We start from the raw sequence: 19,598 nt of genomic DNA on the forward strand, positions 1-19,598 counted from the left end.
GGGGACACCCGCAATGGGAAACAGGTCTACACTGCCCGCAAACGTGACAAGGAGGGGCAGACTTCAAACAACACGCATGGGCACACACACGCACAGGAAGGAGTAAATATCGACACAGCAGAGGCAGGTGGGGGGAGGGGAAGCCACGGCTGTTGAGTGGTTGCACAGAGTGCAGGATTCCTCTCAGTTTCCAAATCTGATACTTCAGCAATCCAAAACCCAACGACCCTTTAAAAAAAAATCCAGCAGTCCCAAACCTCTCAGGGGCTCCTCCTTTAAAATTAATCCTCCTAACCATTGCATGAGAAATCTTTCCTAATGTCCACGTCTCCGCGGCTTGTGGACTCAGCCTCAGGTGTGTCACTGATAAAGCAAGCAGCGTGCAGAGTCGCCGGAAGTGAGTGAACTTGAAGTCGAGTTCATGACCCGGCCGTGAGAAGTAGGACAACCACTATTTTTTTTTTCTTTACTTATTTGCCCAACTTTCTGTTTTGAATGTTTTCAAAGGAGAAGTGTTGTAAGGAACAATGACGGACATCTGTTAAGTCAGGGGGCAGCAAACTCCTGCCTCCAGCCTGTTTTTGCATGGCCCGTGAGCTAACAATGGCTTTTATATTTTTAAGTGGCTGGGGGAAAAAAGTGAAAATGAGAATGAAGTTTCATAACACACGAACCTGATCAAACACTCAGACGTCAGCGTAGCTGAGGGAAGCTCGCTTATGGGCGGGCGCCCGTCTAGGGCTGCTCTCGGTGCAACAGCGGAGCTGCATTGTTGCCAGGGGTCTGGGCACACAGACACTGAACTGTTGATTATTTGACCCTTTATAGAAAGTCTGCTGACCCCTGACCGAGCGTCAGCACCTGTTTCTCCTTTGCCCCATGTGTTTTCCCTTCCTTTTGCTGCAACATTTGTGCTGGTCCAGTTCCTTTGCCCTAAATACTTTGTGTCTGCCTCACTTTCTCAAGCCCAAGGCAGGGGAGACATAAGATAATATGAAGTATTTAGCTCACAGCACTAGGCACTTAGACAAAACTTAAGAAAAAGATCCAATATAAATTTCTGGCATTGTCCACGGAGCTGATTGCCAGAACTCCTAACCTGAAAATCGTGAGCCTCGGCAGTTTCCTGAAAGCCTGGTTCCAGAACTCTGGAATCCACCTTTTCCTCAGAAAGGGTTTCTTACCCCAGGAGGGGAAAAAAAAAAAAAAAAAAAGCCTCGGGGAGCACTCATTTTTTCCACAGCTTGTGGCTTGGCTGAGTCAACTTCTGCCTTTCCCTGAGTCACGAGTTTTTCCTCTTATTTGGAGGAGCAGGCCCTCCGCCCAGGTCTTCTCCACCCACAGCTGGTCCCTGCTGGGAAGGGGTGATGGCTAGAGGAGTAGATTCTCTGCTGCCTCCAAGGGATTTCACAGGGCTCCACCCAGAGACACAGAATGTCAGGACTGGAACCAGGGACAGAGGAGGAGACTGAGGCCCCAGTGGGTCCTGGACCGGCAGTGAGACAAGTCTAGTTGAGGTCTCCCACCTCCAGACCAATGGTGTGCCTCCTCCCTCCAGTTTCCCAGAACCGTGGAGAGGCCTCCCTTTCCTGACACCTGCTGAGTGCCAGGTGCTGTGATAGGTGGCAGGGTGCTATCTCTAACTGGATAGCCCTGACTTCAAAGATTTTCTGGTTCCCTTCCATGACCCCAGGCAGGGCCTACCTTCCCCATGAAGCCCCTCTTGCTAGGGAGGTGAGGGACCTGGTCCTGAAGCAGTCACGGAACATGGCCTTGAAGGCTCAGCGCAGTGTCCCCCTCCAGCCCAGCAACAAGCAGGATGTACACTGGGGGTGGCATTTCCTGGTGTCTCAGTGTCCCAACTGACCTGCCTGATTCTACGTCAGCCTATGAGATGGTTGGGCCTGGTGTCCTTCTCCTCCGATGGTGCAGAGGCCTGGCTGTCCCCTCAGGACTGCTCAGTGCACCTGCTTAGTCGACTGGAAGCACATAAACGGGTAACGTGGGGCAAGAGGGAAGCCACAGAGTGAGGTGGGACTGTGGTGAATGGGGTCATGTGCTCAATCTGACGGGGACAGTTCCACGAGCAGATGGGGGACCGTGTTTTCAAATCCTCTGACTTACGAGAAGGTGAAAATCCTGAATTTTATGTGAAAGCTTGAAATATGAAGGTTGGCAATGCATTTCATACGTGTTTACTTCTCTGAGGCCATAAGCTCAGTAAGCACTGGCTGTGCTGCTGCGGAGCTAACAGCTGAAGGTGGTGGAGGGGGGCTCTCCAAGGCCACAACTGGTGGCCCTCTCACTGGTCCACCACCTCCACCCCTCTTCTTTCTGAGGGCCTCTCCCTCCCTTCTCCTCTCTTTTCTCATCCCCTTTCCTTCTTAGCCCATGTCCTGTGCTGGGAGAGGTCAGCCCCAACTCACAGGTCCTGCCTGTACCACCCAGGAGGACAGGTCACCCCTGCTCAGCTCAGACCTCCTTGCTGTAGCCTCCAGGTGGGATCAGCTCTTGCTCCTGCTGCTGTCTCTGGTCGTGGTCCTGGCCAGCAGACACTGCACTGGCCAGAGCCGGCTCCTCTCCAAAGCCAGAGCCGGCTCCTCTGCCCAATTTGGCAAGACAAATTGCATCTGTGGGACAGACAGTGACCGCATTTCTACTAAGTGCTCAACTCGGTTCTGGGCACTGGAGATAAAGGAACAAGATCAATATAGTCCAGTCCGTGGGGCTCACTGCCTAGGTGAGGGACACAAGCCAAGAACACGTAAACAAGTCACTGAATAAGATGACTTCAGGCTGTAGAAATACTTTACAAAATAATAAAACTGGATGAGGTAGTTGAGGGTGGTGAGGTGGAGGCAGGGAGTTGCTTTGGGTGGTCAGGGAAGCCTGTGAGGACATGGCAGTTTGAGCTGAGGCTTGAATGCCAAAAATGCAGCCATGGGAAGAGCTGGAGGCAAGGGACGTGTAAAGGCCAGAGGTGGGAACAACCCTGGGGTTTTGAGGAACAGGAAGAAGCCAGTGTGAGATGAGGTGCTGGGAGGGGACCAGAAGGAGGCTGGGACAGGCCTCCTGGAGCAGTGAGGCCTGGAATTTCATTCCAGTGTCCCAACAGGAAGGGGAGGGCCCGGGTGGGGCAGCAGCTTCAGGTGCTGGGAATGCTGGGGGGCGTGATGAGTGCATGCAGTCCACTAAACTGGGCTCTCCTTCAATGCAGGTTTGCAAGCTTCCTCTATAAGAAGTTTAAAATATAAAAAGCATTAAGTTTTGCTGATTTTAAGTTAATGATTGTTAGTTTCTCGGTTGCGGAGAGGGGATGACCGTGTCAGGGAGCAGCAATGAGGCTCGCCAGAGGCAGCACAAAGCACAGTAATTCCAACGCCTCCCTTAGAAGTCCAGCAAGGATGGTTTCCAGGGAGGTTCGAGCAGGAAGGGTGCGGAGCCGTGGCGGGAGCCACGGGAAACTGGGCAGTGGCTGGGGGAGTCAGACTGGAGAACCAGCCCCGGGAGATCCCGAAAGGTACCTTGGCTTAGGTTCTGCCGGCGGCGGCCACTTACTGCCAGCCCATTCTAACCATCTGTGCCCTGCTCTCTTCCCGGGAACTCCAGCCCCGAGAGTGGGGAGCCCAGGCTCCGCCCCGGCCCGCGCTCCGGGGCTCTGACTGGTGGAGCCTACGCGAGGGGCGTGTCCGGAGAGAGTGGGACAGCGGCGGAGTCCGCGGCGCGGCTGGGCCGGGACCCGGAGCGGAACGCTACGACGAAAGTGGACTTGCTGAGCGGCTGCCGGCGGGGTGCAGGCGCGCAGGGACCCGGCGGAGGAGGTAAGGTCCTCGGACCAGGGACGCGCGGGGAAAGCAGGTTGCCTGCCCACCGCTTCCAAAGTCCCCTGGCCGCCCTGTCGAGGTGGCTCCGGGGCTCGGGAGGGACAGGCACGCAGCAGCAGGGGCCACCGCGGACTCTGACCCAGAGCAGAGGCGCGGGGAAGGGCGCTTACTGCTGGTTGGGAGTGCAGGAGGCAAGGTGGAGGCTGCAGGGGCTCCAGGGAGCGGGCGGCAGGGATCTCCGCACACCCTTCGTCCCTTGGCGGAGAGTCCTGCCCTGAGGCCGCCATCAGGACCTCACATCTTGGTCCCAGTTTTTGGGGTCTGCACAAGTGAGCAGAGTCAGCTGCCCCAGTGGACCTGGGAGGTGGGGGGAGGGTGACAGTGCTTTCTGGGTGGCCTTGGTCCTCTCTGTCCTCTCTCACTGTGGAACAGCCTGGCCCGCCGAAGCATTGGAGTTTGTGATTTTGGTTAAAGTTGCCTAAGGAAATGGCACTAAGGCAGGCCGGTAGAGATGGCTGTTCTTTCCCAGCCTGGAATCAGCTGGAATCTTCTTTCCTTTCTTTCTCCCTGAACACTGAAGGGTTAAGGAGGAGTGTCTTCAGTTTAGGAGTTGAGGAGTTAAGGAGTGGTGTCTTCAGCCTCCTTTACATGGGGAGAACAGGAAGGTTCCGAAGGTTCCAGAAATTTCCAAAGTTCGGAGGCACTCTGAGCCTCCGTCTCCACAGTTGAAGGAAAATACTGGTTTGCAATTTGAACAAAGTTCTTATCTCACCCCAGAGGGTCAGAAACCTGCAAGGAGGGTAGGATCATTGCTGGGGTCATTCTGCGCACAGTTTCCACTTAGTACTGGGCTGTTCCTGGGCACATAATTTCCACTGGGGTCTTGCAGGCTGAGAGATGACTCTGACATTGGCCTGTGTCCCTGCACACGACAGCCCTCAGGGCTGCCAAAACAGGAGGGGAGGCAGCCCAGCTGAGCTAAGGGACCTGCCCTGGCCACCCCCAAGGGATCCTTGAGTTGGATGGGGTTGGGGGTGGGGCAGGGGAACAGGCATTTAGAGAGGGACCCTGCCCTTTGAACTTGAGGATTTCTGATTCTGTCTTTGGTCAAGAACAGCCTTCTTGGAGCTGGGCTCCTGCATCACTCTGCTGGGCCCTTGGGTAGTAATTTTGATGATGGGGGTGGTACTTTCCCCCATGGGGCTTTCTTAAGGATTAAGTGAGAGAATACTTATAATGTGCTTACTGGTGTAACTGGTGCGCTATAAGCTCCTAGTTAATAGCACCTTTGTTTTATTTTCCTTATTACTGTTTTTTTTTTTTTTTTTTTTCTTTCATGGAGAAGGGCCTCCAGGAAGCACAGGGTTAGACACGGCTGAGGGGTAGCCCCTCGGGAAGGAAGGGACCTAGATCATGTCACTCTCCTCAGTGTACTTGGAGAAAAATCTCGGCCTGTGGACCTTGAAGACTGGCCTCTGCTGGCCCCTTTGACCTTAACTCTTACCCTCACTCCTTCCTCCGTGGCCTCCATGGATCAGATTCTTGAGCTGTTCCCAAGGCCCAGAACATTCTTTCCTCCAGCCTTTGCATGACTGGCTCTTTCCTGCAGCCTAAGGTTGGTGCAAGGTTACTTCCTCACCAGGTCTTGCCTGACCCCCACCCCCACCCCAGCTCTGCCGGTCAGATCAGCCTTTTGCTTCATGGCAGTTATCACGTGCACAAGCAGACATTACCTTGTTGATTTACGTACTAGTCTGACTGTTCCACTGGGGAGTCTGTTACTCAAGGGTCTGGTCCCTACTTCTTTGCTGTTACCTGGTGCCAAGCACAGTAGGACTTACAGTACATATTTGGAAGGTGAAATCCAGAAGGCCTGGGAGCACAGTGGACCTGGTTGGGGCTAGAGGGAAGGAGGGGCGGCGATGAATCAGCCTGGCCCCAGTCAGTAGAAGCCAAAGGACAGTATAAGGGGCCAGCGTCGTGACTCCCCACCTCTGTGATCTTGGCAAGATACCTCCCTTTCTGATATCCCCAACTATAGCTCTCACAGGAGAGCTGGGTCCCACCTGCTTTCCAGGGTTCCCAAGGTGGGGTCCCAGACATCTCTCTTAAATCACACAAACTGTTTCTGAGTGGAGGAGAGGAGAGAACAAGTTCACTCAGGACACAGCCCTATGTCAGGTGTGTCCCTGGAGGAGGTGTGTTATACATTTGACAGCATGGGGTGGTACAGATCAGGCATAGATGAGGGTCTGCAAATTTTTCCTATAAGGGGCTAAATGGTAAATGTTTTCAGCTTTGTAAGCCAGTCTCTGTCATGGCCTTCCAATGAATTGGATTTAGAAAAGTGGGCACTGGATCAGACTTGACGTGGGCTGGCCAGCCCTGGTGTAGATCACATGTGACACCTCAGCCCTCACGCACAGAACCCTGGCCATCAAGCAACTGTCGCATCCTGGCTCCCCAGACCCCTGTGCTCACCACGTACCTTCAGCCCACTCAGGTGGTGGGATCACTTGTGCTCAGGAGGGCCAGCCCAGGAGCCTAGCAGCCTCCCAAACCCTCCCCCCGAAAGCAACTCTGTTCATTGCCCCACTGCCAGACACTCACCCTTCAGAAGTGTCCACTCTCTGCCAGCACCCTAGGTGCTGGGTACCCCGCCCAGAGGCAACACACGCAGTATCCCAAAGCCAGAGGCTGTCCTGAGGCAGGTCGGCCTCAGGAGGCGTGGGTCAGCTCTCTCCTCCCCTGTCCTAAGGAGACAGTGTTGTAGGCTCTCTCTTGCCTAAAACTCTCCCCTCCCTGGGTGCTGCTCTTCACTTCCTGCAGGCTCCCCACCTGGGTAATGTCGGGTCAGAGGAGGACCTGGGCAAGCTGGCCTCTCGAGCTCACCAAACCCCCAGGGCCGGATGGGGGCCGTCTGCTGGCTGCTGTCTCAGCACATAGTCTGTCTGTCTGACTCAGCTGCCAAATGTGTTAAGTAAGCCTTGGTCTGTGGCCACAAGACTAGGTGACACATAGGTGAGCTTGAAGGGAACGAGTGGCATCCTTTCTCAGGGCTCCCTCCCGGCATCGCCTGTGTCCCTGGACGGTCAGGGGAGGCCCCACCAGATGACCCGTCGCGAGCCCCGCAGCATGGAGCTCCCAGTCAAGAGAGCTCAGAGCTCTGGGTGCAGAATCTGTCCCGTGGCTTGTCTTTTGAGGACCTTACATTTAGACAGAAAGAAAAAGACGCTCACGTTCCCACTTCCTGGAATTGACCGGTATTGTGTTTTATCACTTTGTTGCTGCTTTTTTTTTAAATGAAAGAAAGAATATTATAAAGGTGAAGTCCTGCTTGATCCCCCCTCCCCGCCATTGCTAGTTACATCCAGGTGCCCCTTCTCCAGGCCACTTTCTTTGGTTTGGGTCCATCATTTGATTTTAACCTGTCTTAACCATTTTTAAGTGTACAGTTCAGTGGTATTAAGTATATTTCCATTGCTGTGAAACATCTCCAGAATTCTTTTCATCTTGCAAAACTGAAACTCTCTACCCATTAAATAACAGCTCTTCTTCCTCCTGCCGCACCCCCGCAACCTGGGCCACCACCTTTCTACTTTCTGTCTCCATGCATTTGACTACTTGCAATGCCGCATGGGAGTGCAACCGGATGAGTACTTGTCGTTTGGTGACCGACTTATTCCACGGAGCATAAATATCTTCGGGATTCATGCACATGGTAGCAGGTGTCAGAATTTCCTTCCTTTTACGGCTGAATTACCTTCTGTCACACATTTTGTCCAGCCTTTCAGCCGTCGATGGACATGTGGGTTCCTTCCACCTCTCGGCTGCTGTGAATAACGCTGCTGTGAACGTGGGTGTACAGTACCACTTTGAGACCCTGCTTCCCGTCTTGTGGGGAGACACCCCAGGAATGGAATTACTGGGTCAGATGGTATTTCTGTGTTTGATCTCTCAAGGAGCTTCCATATTCTTTTCCATAGCACGACACCAGTTTACATCCCTCCCCCACAACAATGCACCAGGATTTCAACTTCTCCGTGTCCTTCCCAACCCTTGGGTTTTATTTATTTATTTATTTACTTACTTACTTACTTATTTATTTTGACAGTTAGCCACCCCCGTGAGTGTGAAGCTCCATCCTCTCCATCATTGTTCGTAGATCTAGTGTCTTGAACACTTTTGCAACATTGTGTAATGTCTGCACATGAGCTGTCACATACCATTTGGCAGGCTGCTTTCTCCACTCAGTGTTTGATGTCTATGGTCACTCCACATTGACCCGCGTGGATTGGGTGTCATCATAGCTGCTGACACTCTTCCCACGTGTGAGTGGCCCAGCTGTGGGACCCGTTACCCCACTGCTAGGCATCTCTCTTGTCTCCGCAGCAGGTCATGAACTCACGGCCCTTGGGGATCTCCCTCGGCTGCACTCTGAGCTCCTCCCGTGGAGCCCTCAGCCGGCCCATCCCAGCACTCAGCCCAGCCCGGAGGGGTGGCCTCTGGAATTTTGCCAGATTGTCCACAACAGGGACCCACTGATCCGTCCTAGCAGGACAGCCCAGGGCTGTCACCAACAATCAGCGAGGTTTGCAACACAAAACCAAGATTAGCAACCTAAAAATAGTGGTTCTTACATAAGGTGGTGTGGGCAGCACTTCTCAGGATGCCTTGTGGTCTGAAGGGGGCAAGCGGTATGTGACTCAGGGGGCCGAGCACCCATCTTGTGCAATGCATTCAGCCTCTGCACTGGGCCCCACTCTCGTTTCCCATACGTGGTCTGACTTCTAGAACTGCAGTGTAGTGACCCAGAAATACCACGTGTGTGATCAGCTCAGCCAGGGTCATGCTGTGTGTGCCTGGGCACACTTATGCACATGGTGGTGGCTGTGAGGTCAGCTCTCACCAGCTTTTTCCTCAGAAGTAAGGCTGACTCACACATGGCAGACCCTCGGGGAGCTTTGGAAAGGTTCCTTCATTCACCAGCAACTTACAAAACACCTACCGTGTGCTCGGCACTGTTTCAAGCACCGGGGATACTATAGTGAACAAGAAAGGGCTCTTGTTCTCATGCTTAGAACCCGGTGAGGGAAATAGAAAACATGTAAGCAAATGATAAACAAGAAAATATTAGGTCCTGGTAAGTCCTGGGAGAAAAAACAAAATAGGGTAATGTCTTAGAGAAACTGGCAGTAAACTTTTTCTGTAAAGGGCCAGGTAGTAAATATTTCAGGCTTTATAGCCTACGGTGTCTGTCACCATGAGTCATCTCTGCCCTTGCAGCATGAAAACAGCCACAGACAATTTTAAATGAACGAGTGTGGCTGTGTTCCAATAAAACTTTATTTACAAAAACTGGCTGTGGGCCAGATTTGGCCCTCAGGCCATAGTTTGCCAACCCTGTACTTGAGATGAGGTTGTCAGAGACCCTTTCTGAAGGGAGATGAGAACTGAGAGCCCAGGCAAGACCTCATGGCGCCTTGCTGTTGATTTAGTCATGTAGCTGTGTGGTGCGAAGTAGGCAAACTCTGGCCCGTTGTGAGAGAGAAAAATGGTGGAGTTTATTCATGAGGTGACTCTTGGGGGTACAGGCAAGAGGAGGATGAGTCCTTGATTTGGGGCTTGAACAGATGGGTGAACAGTGGTTCTGCTTATGGAAAAGAGGAACTGGAGGGAAAAGCTGGGTTTATGCTGGGCATGTTGAATCTGAGAACCTTCTTAGATGAGCAGGTGGGAAATCATGTGGGCAGGGGGATATCCAGGCTTAACAGCGCAACAGAGAAGCCACAGCTGGAGGCTTGATCCGGGGAGTCAGTGGGATGTGGGTGGTCTTCAAAGCTGCGAGTCCCGAGGGTCAAAGGGAGTGTGTGTGAACAGAATAAGGGGGCGCTTGGATGAGATCTGGGCTACTGACGTTTCATGCTTGGCAGAGGAGGACAGAGAGGACCCCACACTCCATGGAGGAAGGCACTGTCCCCCCAGGGAACAAGCTCTGGGCCCCCTACTTACTCACAGAGCCTCAGTCCCTCCACCCCTCGTCAGTGAGGGATTCTGCCTCCTCGGGTTGGTGTGGGGACTAAATAAGAGAGTCATGCTTGACATGGAGGAGGCAGTCAGCACTTGGTACCTGTGACGGGGGAAGTGGTGCCCACTGAGCCAGAGGCCGAGGGAGCGGGTGCAGGTCTGTGACGGTTTGGCTTGGATGGCAGAGGCCATGGTGGGTTAGGGGCACAGGTGCCTGGCACTTGCTGTCCTGGTACATGCCCCTGCACCCTTCCACCTGGGACAGGCCCAAGTGCCAGGTCTCTGGTGTTGGGCGGGGGTTGGGGCTCAGTATCCTTGCCCCTTGGGTACAGCCAGTAGGGGCTGCTCTCTTCTGGCTCCTCTGGAGTTGACCGCCCCCACACCCTGGGCCACAGCAGTGGCCTGGATTAGTCACCGCTCTTCACTGCTGTCCCCCCATCCCTGGCTGACTTCCACCTGCCCGCCCCCCACTGGGGACTCCTCCTTCATCTCTCAGCAGCTCCTTGTGGAAGAGCTGGCTCTGGCTACTGGGGCAGCAGGTCTGTGGTTGGCTGTCCGTCTGGGCCCCGTGGGTTCCAGTGGGGTAATGGCTGGGGGGTGGGGATGGTCAGTGAGCTGGGGAGAGCCGTGTGGTTCCCACCCGGCGCCCCGCCAGCTGCCGCCTCCCTCACCCGCCGCCCCTCCCGCAGCCCCGCCGCCAGAGAAGATGGTGGATTCCCTGGCCAACACCGAGATCAACAGCCAGCGCATCGCGGCGGTGGAGAGCTGCTTCGGGGCGTCGGGGCAGCCGCTGGCCCTGCCGGGCCGGGTGCTGTTGGGCGAGGGCGTGCTCACCAAGGAGTGCCGCAAGAAGGCCAAACCACGCATCTTTTTCCTGTTCAACGACATCCTGGTGTACGGCAGCGTGGTGCTCCCCAAGCGCAAGTACCGCAGCCAGCACGTCATCCCGCTGGAGGAGGTGACCCTCGAGCCGCTGCCGGAGACGCCGCGGGCCAAGAACCGCTGGATGATCAAGACGGCCAGGAAGTCCTTCGTGGTGTCGGCCGCCTCCGCCACGGAGCGCCAGGAGTGGATCAGCCACATCGAGGAGTGCGTGCGGCGGCAGCTGCGGGCCACGGGCCGCCCGCCCAGCACGGAGCACGCGGCGCCCTGGATCCCCGACAAGGCCACGGACATCTGCATGCGCTGCACGCAGACGCGCTTCTCCGCCCTCACGCGGCGCCACCACTGCCGCAAGTGCGGCTTCGTGGTGTGTGCCGAGTGCTCGCGGGAGCGCTTCCTTCTGCCGCGCCTGTCGCCCAAGCCCCTGCGCGTCTGCAGCCTGTGCTACCGCGAGCTGGCCGCCTGCAAGCGGAGGGAGGAGGAGGAGGAGCCGGGCGTGGGGTCCCCGGGGCAGCCGTCCTATCTCTCCGGGGCCGGCGCCGGGGCGTCCAGCGGGGACGAGGAGGACTCTGACGAGGACAAGGAGGGCAGTGGGGACGGCGACTGGCCCAGCCGCGTGGAGTTCTACGCCTCGGGCGTCTCCTGGTCAGCCTTCCACAGCTGACCGTGTCTGCGGCCTTGATGGAGGGGCTCCCAGGCCCTTCTGCATCCAGGCAGACTCCATGGCCTAGACCCAGGCGAGGGCAGAGTTCCCAGGCTACCCCCCCCCTCCCCCCCGCCCCCCGCCGACCAGGACCCTGCCCCCACAGGTGGCAGGTGCAGTGGGAATGGCTCTTTCTCTCTGGATCCTAGTGCCTTTGTGCAGGACGTTGGCATCCTTCTTTTCCACTTCACGTAATTCTCTGTCCACCTAGCAAACCCAAAACACTTTGGCCTCTTAGGAACAAATAGTGCCTTTTCTCAGCCCTAGGAGCTGTAGTCCCAGATGATCCCTTGAGCTAGACAACCAGAGGCACCTTTCAGAGGACCAGAGGGAAGATAGGACTGGAATGAGGCCCCCTGAGGCCATGCACCCCAGCACCTGCCCCCCAGAAAAGCACACCCCCAGGGAAGACTGGGAGGGCTGGAAACAAGGTCTGCCCACGCACCTTGCCTGGCTAGCTGGGCCTTCTCAGGCCAGGCATGTGGGCTCACCTTGAGCCAGACAGACTGCCGTGCTGTGGGTGCCCACCAGGCATGGGACTGCCACCTGGCTCCCCGGGGGTCCCAGGCATGTGCCCGGGCCTCTGGCCCCATCTCCCTTCTCTCCAGGTGTCCAGGTGTCTGATGCCCCTCACTCCAGCCCTCGTCTCTCTATGGCTGAGGAAAGCTGTGTTTTCTGTTAGAACCCTTCACTGCCAGTGACAGAAACCCCACCCAGACTGACTTAACAATAAAAAGAACGTTTATTCACTCGTGTGGTCAAAAAGTTCAGGAGTGTCTTGCTTCAGACACGGCTCATCAGGGGCTGAAACCATGCGAGGTGGCAGATGTCCACAACTGTCCCCCATGGTGTCCTGGGAACACTGGCAGCACAGTGGGGTGGGACATTCGGGCCACACCTGGGCTGCTTCCTGAGAACATGGCCCCATCACCCTGGGTGCTCTGCCCATGGCCCAGTGCCTGGGGCCCTGTCCCCTAGGTGTGAGTCATCTGAACGGAAGGACAGAGCACAAACCCAGAGCCACTTGTCCAGCTCTGCCTGGGCCTTCCTGGCATAAAGCTGTCCCAGGCAGCCTCCTGTCTGGCCTGCCCCTGGGGAGGGTGCCGCTGACTGGGGAAGCCCCCCGTGCAGTGACTGGCCTTGCTCAGAGTGAGTGTGTCGAGGCTGGAGCTTCAATGCCAGCCTCCTGAGGCCTGGCCCGCAGCTGGCAATACGGTCTCTTGATTTGCTCCTGCTCTCATCTCCCTGTTGCCTGGCTGAACTTGGCCAGAGCCCGCTGCGGAGGGGGAAGTCACTGTCCCCTAGAAGTAGTGACTCTGGGACCAGGAAAGCCTCTCCCAGCCCACATGGCCCCATGCCTAAAACCCCTTCGTCAGGGCTCCAGGCCCCGGGGGAAAAATCCCCCTCTGGCTAGTTCTCAAGTCCTCCTGTGCGGACAGAACCTGAGGGTCTGGCTAGAGCACCAAGTCTGACTCAGCGGGTCGCTGGCTCCCAGCCCGTTGTGGACGGGGAGCCACCCCTGTGAGGGAGGGTAGAAGCGGTAAAGTGCAAGCACCCGGGCCTGCCTGTGGCCTTCTTGCATGGAAAGAAGGAGCAGGCGGGGGAGAGTCAGAGGTGTGTCCAAGAACAACTTGCTGGTTTTCAAGCCCTTGGCCTCCCTGAGCCGCACAAACGGGTCCAGGCCGGTTCCACCCGGCCAGCGGGCTCAGGGCAGGACAGGTGATGGGATAAGGGGCAACTTCCTGAAGACAGATCCCATACCCTCTCACAGCTAGGCCTGGCAGCCCGATCCCTTCAGCCCAGGGTAGGTGCCCAGCCCCAACCACTGGCCTCCTGGTCACAGCCCCACTCTCCTCGAGCCTCTCTTGCCGGGTAAAGGGGGAGTAGAAGCACCAGGCAGCATTCCTGTGAAAAGGAAGGAGGACTGCCTACAGCTGTGTGCCGCCAGCCTTCTCTACAGGGACCTGCCACAGGGGCACAGACAAGACCCTAGGCGTGCAGGACAGGTGGCGAAGAGACATGCCCTTCTCCTCAGGGCTGGGCAGCTGCTGGCTCGGCCCTCAGCCCAGGGCCCTTACCCCTGCTTCCCTAGTAGCCCCCACCTATTAGGGCCTGCAAGGACTCAAGGGCTTGAGTGGCCAACAAGCTTTGGGGGGGGCCTCTGGGCCATGCCAGGTGCTGGGAACAAGCCGTGGGTGAGACACACAAGATCCCCACTCTTAAGGTTTCTCCTCTGGCCGAGGAGACAAGTAAGAGGAGCAGGTGGTGTCAGTCCCCGTGTGTGCTGTGATGGGGACAGGACTGAGGCATGATGTGGTGGGCAGGTGGACAGAAGCACCCCACAGAGGTAAGCTCCCCCCAAATGGTGAGAAGGAGTGAGCATTGCCACCTGGGGAGGTGGCATTCCAGAAGGAGGGAATGGCAAGTGCAAAGGCCCTGAGGAGAGGAGCTGTTCAGAGCAGCATGGCTGCACTGAGGCCACACAGGGGGTGGGGCCAGCTCCGATAAGCCGGGAGCCACTGGAACCTTCCATAAGGCAGCAAATCTGCTCTTTGCTTTCCAGAGCTTGCCTGACAGCTGTGTGCAGGTGGCTGAGGCAGAGAGAGCATCTGGACAGCCACCCAGACTCCTAGGATCCCTGCGAGGGGAACCAGGCTCCGCTGAAGCCACATCTGCCTGCAGTGGTGGGTGGTGGACGGCAAGCCTGGGCTGTCACCATCTCCTCCTAAAGGCCTGGTCCCTCCCCTGTTCTGGATTACAGCAGAGGGTGCACCAGGAAGCAAGGTAAATGCCACGAACTGAACATTTGCCCTGGGCCAGTGTGAGAGGTCGATGCTTGCCACTGAAGCCCAGAGGGGAATATGTTAGGAGGAAGCAGGACCTCCCAGAAAAGAATATGTGGGCCCGAGAAGGGAAGGTGCTGCCTCAGGAGACCCCAACTCTGACTCCTTTAGGTCTGGTACCCCTTCAGAGACAGGCTCGTCATCCTGGCTTGGGTCACAGGTCAGGCCAGGCCCTGCCTGCACCTGCCCCCCAGGCTGTTCCGAGAAGGGGCTGGCTGCCCTCCAGGCTGCTGGGGGATTCTGCTTTCTCTCACCTACTTCCCCAGCAGATGTGGTCCTGCGAGGCACCAGAGCTGCCCCTAGTCGAAGCCATGCAACTGACCCCTGCCCTTGGCCACGAGGCCACCCCTGCGCATGGAGGAAGTCAGGAGGAGGTCAGGCTGAATCAGTGCCTCTGCTTTTTGTGATGTTCCCTCTTCCCGGAATGAAGCTTGAGGTCTGGCCGCAGGGCTGAATCTGCTGGGCTGACGTCCCAGCCCTCACTGTCTCCTGGGGCTTTGCTTACTAGGCCTGGCGAGGACAGGGAACCCACTGTCCTGCCAGCCAAGTGCTCCCTTCCACAGCCCAGGATTCCTTCTTCCCAGCTGTGCAGGGACTTCGTGTTCCTGCCAGAGGTGGATCCTTAAGCCCTGGGAGAAGCCCACCCTGCCCCTCCTCCTGGGAAGTGGACACAGGCCAGGGGAGGGTCCGAGGACCAGGCCCATGCATTTGCGGGGCACCAAAGGCCCCCACCACCTCCGCCTTGCCTGAAGCGCCCCTGTGGCATCAGCCCTGACCAAAGTCGCTCCAAGTGGAAAGTGAAGTCTCAGCGGTGACCTCAGGACATTGGAGAACCAACTGACAGGCAGGCTTCCCTTTAGAGTTTGACCTTCCCCTGGGCAGGGCTGCAGTGATCCTGTGGACCTCGGATACTGAGGGAGGCCTCTGTGGGCAGCAAGCCAGGGAACCCCTGCCTGGGAGTTCTGACTTGGGATTTTCTGATGTCGAGTTTTCTTAAATAAGGCTCGCCTGCATGGGAGCTGCTCACAACTGTACACTGTCTGCCAGAGGCAGGGAGCCAGGCAAGGGGTTGGCAGGACTGGAGGAACCTTATCCCTCCTTGGTGATGATGGAGGGTGGGCGGCATGGATGCTGATGGTGACAGTGGCTGCCTCTTACTGAGACCCATCTGGCCACTGCTCTCAGGAGGGCAGAGCCAGGTTACACAAGGCCGTCCTGAGGGGGATGCGGCCTGAGTCCTGAGAGACGGATAGATAAAGCCAGTGGCCAGAGGGATAGTTGTATGATCAGGGAGGGCTTCCTGGAGAAGGTGATGTTTGGCTGAGCCCTGGGAAGGCACGACTTTATCAGAGAGGACAGTGGTCTCCCCCAGGACTGGGACGCTGGGTCTTTTGTTCACTGTCCCCTCCTGTCCTTGGCACTGAACATTTCTGGATTGAAGAAATGAATCAAGTAAGAAATGAGGTTGGGGGCCTTCGGGCGGAAGGGATGGTAATGAAATGGCCAATGAGCCTCATATTTGGAGCCTCTGGTCAAGGTGCTGGATGAGAACTGGTGGGCCTGGCCTCTTTCTGGAGGGTAAGGACGCCTCTCCTTCCCCCAGACACTGACTGCTGCCCTGTCAGCAGGGACAGGAAGCGCCTATCCACCCCCTCCCAGGCAGAACTTCCTGGAGACATGAGGTCAGACCTGTTTGCAGGGGGACAGCCTCCTGGTTGGCCTCAGGGGATGTTAGCTGGCCCAGCTTCTGCCCAGCCCCTGCCCAGCCCCAGCCTCTTCTTGGGGACTCAGCCAGAAAGGGGCTGCTTCTGCCTGGCCGCAGCCTGTTCTTTTTTTTTTTTTTTTTTTTAAGATTTTATTTATTTATTTGACAGAAAGATCACAAGTAGGCAAGAGGCAGAGAGAGGAAGGGAAGCAGGCTCCCTGTCTAGCAGAGAGCCCGATGCAGGGCTCCATCCCAGGACCCTGGGATCATGACCTGAGCCGAAGGCAGAGGCTTTAACCCACTGAGCCACCCAGGCACCCCTGGCCGCAGCCTATTCTCGGGGACTCAGCCAGAAAGGGGCTACAGGGGAAGTCAGGGCCCCTGCCGGGTGCGGCTACCAGGCAGGTGGGGAGTGACTGCAGGGCTGACCCAGTTCTCAGACAGGATCCTGGGGCTCTCAGGCCACTCACAAACCAAGGCAGCCACTTCCGCTGGCCTGCCTCCAACCCAGGCCTTCAGGAAGTAACCCTCCAGAGGCCTGTGGGCAGGGGAAAGGCTGCCTCCAAGTCAGAGGCTTTGCACACCTGGCGCCAGCAGGCTCTGGGCTGCCCGAAGCCTCCCTCCTCAATGCTTGCCAGCTGTCTCCCTGCCTCTCTGCACCCAGGCTCCATCTGTGAAGGGGCCCACACACTCTCCACGTGCTTGCTCAGCCTTAGCCCTGAGCAGACTCTGTGAGATACCTGTGCCCAGAGGACAGAACTTAGGGCGAGGGCTGTGGGCCGGAGGAGGGATTCTGCTTCACCAAGCCCAACAGGGGCACACCCTGGTCTTCTCTGGGCTACTTGCTGACTCTGGAGGTTCATCTGCTTTTGTGCATGAACTTTGTACCTCCTGTAAGCCCCAGTGCTGCGGCCACCTCCCCTCTGCAGCCTTCCTGGTTGCCCCAGGGCAGCATGGCTCTCCCATCTGTGCTCCCAGAGCACCTGCAGCCCCAGCTGTGGCTCCCACCCCCCATCTTGCGTGAGTGCCTGAGTGCGCCTTCCAGTCTGGGCGGCTTGAGGGCAGGGGGCCCCTCATTCGTCGCTCACCTGCAGCCCCCACAACTCTCAGCTGGGTTCCACAGATGCCATTTTTAGAAGGTGACTTTGGGACTTCCCCTAGGTTCTGGGGGAGGGGGTGTCTGCAAGATGCTGGGGTCACGGGGACCTCACAACTCCTGTGTCCAAACTGACCCCGTCACCTTCCCCTAACCAGCAAGTGCTGCCTCCATCAGTGCCTGCACCCAGGTCCTTGAGCCTGATATTGGGGGGGTCTCCAACACTTCCTTGCCTGTTCCCTGCCCTCCTGTGCCTTTCTAGGTAACCCACGCCGAACTGGGGAAGCCTGTGGAGCACTGGGGGAGCCAAAAGGAGCTTCCGTAGGGCCCTGGAGGAAGTGGTTTAGGCAAGACCGCAGAGGTGGGCCTGAGTCAGGCCCTGCGAGGTGGGGTCCTTATCCCAATGGACAGCGAGCCCTGTACACATGCGCGCACACACCCCTCCCGCCCCTCCCAGACTCCCCATGTTACAGCCCCAGGCTAGCTTTGGGAGCAGTCTAGAAGGGAGGAATCAAGAGTGAGGACAGGGGCTCCCACTTGGGAAGGGAGAGTGAACAGCCGGGGGCTCTCCAGGGGCTCTTCCCTATTTCCTTCGCTCTTTGGGCTGGGAAGCTGAGGCCCCCAGGGCAAGGGCGTCCTTGACACTCACGAATCAGTGCCAGCGGAAAGGCTGTGGCCAGTCTTGTCCCGTGTCCTCCCAGAGTCCTGTCTCCTGCTGGCTCCCCTCACCACCACAGAGCCCAGCTCTGACTGGAATGTTCCAATGTTGAAAACAGAAAGGCAGGCAGGCGGGCGGGCAGGGAGGGAGAGAAAGGGGTTGGATGGGGGGCGGGGAGCAGACCAAGCCAGACATTTCTGGGCAAAAACAAGGGGAAATTTCAATCCCTGGAGTGTCACTTTAGGGGGTCCTGCCAGATATTCTGACCCCAAAGAACAGGCTTTCTGAAGAACAGTTCTGCTCACAGTAGCTCCCAAGCTGGAGCGGGGCCAGGGGGTAGCGGGGGCTGGGTGCGGGTGGGTAGAGTTGGGTGCCTGGAGCCAGTCATCTGTGTCGCTGTTTCTCCACACAGTGGGACTTCACGTGACCCCTAGCTGCCCACAGCAACACCCTGGGGTGGGAACCCAGGCTCCCAGGATTCTGGAACTGCACACACACACACACACACACACACACACGTTTTCCTTTGTGCGTACAAAAGGAAACTTCATGCAGTTGCACATAGCCAGCATTCTTAAAATGCCAAAATGCCTTCCTTTGTATCCCAACGAAGCCTCCTGGAGTCCCCACTCCCACCCAGAACGTAGAGGAACCCTCTCAGTCTTGGGCCAACCTAGCCCCTGGCTAATTGCTTTCCCCCAGGCTTGACCTAGAGCTGGCCTAAGAGTGTAGAGTCAAGGCAGAGGCACCCAAGGAGAGGGAGTCTGGCTGAGGGCCGGGATATAGTCATCACGGCCAGGACAGGCCGAGGCTCCCCATGCCCTTCTGTTCTGTGCTCATGTCCTCACCTTGAAACACAGGCCAGCCCCCAACTCTTTGCCACTTGCTGCTGGAGGGGGTTCCCGGGGTGGTGGACACCCGTGGCTCACCTGTGTCTGTTTCCTCTTCGGATGCTCTCATCCTAGTATTCCCTGGCGCAAAATAATACAAAAAAAAAAAAAAAAAGGATTGGTCTCTATTCCCAAATCCTGGCACAGAGCTTCCAAATACCTTGGAATTTCCTAGGTGGCAGGAGTGGCTGGTATCCTAATGAGGCAGAACTTATGGGCACCAGAAAGACCAAGCTGTAATTAAAAGCTTGGAACTTTCAGTCCCACCCCTCATTCTCCCAGAAAGGGAGGGGTACCAGAAACTGAGCTAATGATCAGTCACGATGAAGGTTCCATAAAAACCCCCAAAAGTTTCTGTCGCCTTTATCCTGTCCTTCATGATAAAGCAGTCAACGTATTTCACTGAGTGCTGTGAGTTCTTTTAGCAAATCATCAAACCCAAGGAGGGGATCACGGTCAGTGAGAAGGACAGGTGACACCCCAGGACTTGTGATTGCCATCCAAAGAAAGGGCAGTCTGGTCTGTGGCATCTGCGCTGACGTCAGGGAGAGAGCGTCAGAACCAAATGAACTGTAGGACACCAAGCTGGCGTTGTAGAGAACCGCTTGGTGTGGGGAGCCCCCAACATGCGGTGTCAGAGCGTTGTGACTGGGAATAAAGGCAAGCACAGGACTGTTCCTCCCACAGCCCTGGGGGAGCTTCTTCCTTGCTTTGGCCACTGGCTTCAGTGCCACTGAGCCGTCCATATCCTGGCTCTGGAAAGGAGCCAGGATCCGGGTCAGAACAACCAGCACAGGGGGTAGGACTGAGCGGAGGTACCGAGAGCTGTGAGGGTCCACGTCCACTTCTCTCACCTGTGCAGAGAAAGCGGTCCTGAATCACGTGGCAGGGGGCCACAGGGGCTCTCCTGAGGGTCTCAGGAAAGGGCTCAGGGGCCCTACATTCATCCCAGAACGAGGCTGTCGCAAAG

General features: G+C 56.8%; 1 protein-coding gene across 2 annotated transcripts; it reads left to right on the forward strand.

Moving 5' to 3' along the window:
• The first annotated feature begins 3,784 nt into the window (after positions 1-3,784).
• Positions 3,785-11,486, forward strand: PLEKHF1 (pleckstrin homology and FYVE domain containing 1). Of its 2 annotated transcripts, none has more exons than XM_032848419.1 (2): positions 3,785-3,821; positions 10,541-11,486. In XM_032848419.1, exon 2 carries the CDS (start codon positions 10,558-10,560, stop codon positions 11,395-11,397), a length of 840 nt encoding a protein of 279 aa, XP_032704310.1. In that variant the 5' UTR covers positions 3,785-3,821; positions 10,541-10,557; the 3' UTR covers positions 11,398-11,486. The 2 variants fall into 2 exon arrangements, with proteins under 2 accessions (XP_032704310.1, XP_032704311.1); XM_032848420.1 differs by lacking the exon at positions 3,785-3,821 and adding an exon at positions 10,282-10,390.
• Positions 11,487-19,598: the final 8,112 nt, after the last annotated feature.

The sequence above is a fragment of the Lontra canadensis genome, unplaced genomic scaffold, assembly GCF_010015895.1.
Source record: "Lontra canadensis isolate GAN:19392208 unplaced genomic scaffold, GSC_riverotter_1.0 scaffold202, whole genome shotgun sequence".
NCBI lineage: Eukaryota > Metazoa > Chordata > Mammalia > Carnivora > Mustelidae > Lontra > Lontra canadensis.

Coding starts and splice junctions, on each gene's coding strand:
- PLEKHF1 (XM_032848419.1), top strand. CDS start 10,558: ATGGTGGATTCCCTGGCCAACACCGAGATCAACAGCCAGCGCATCGCG.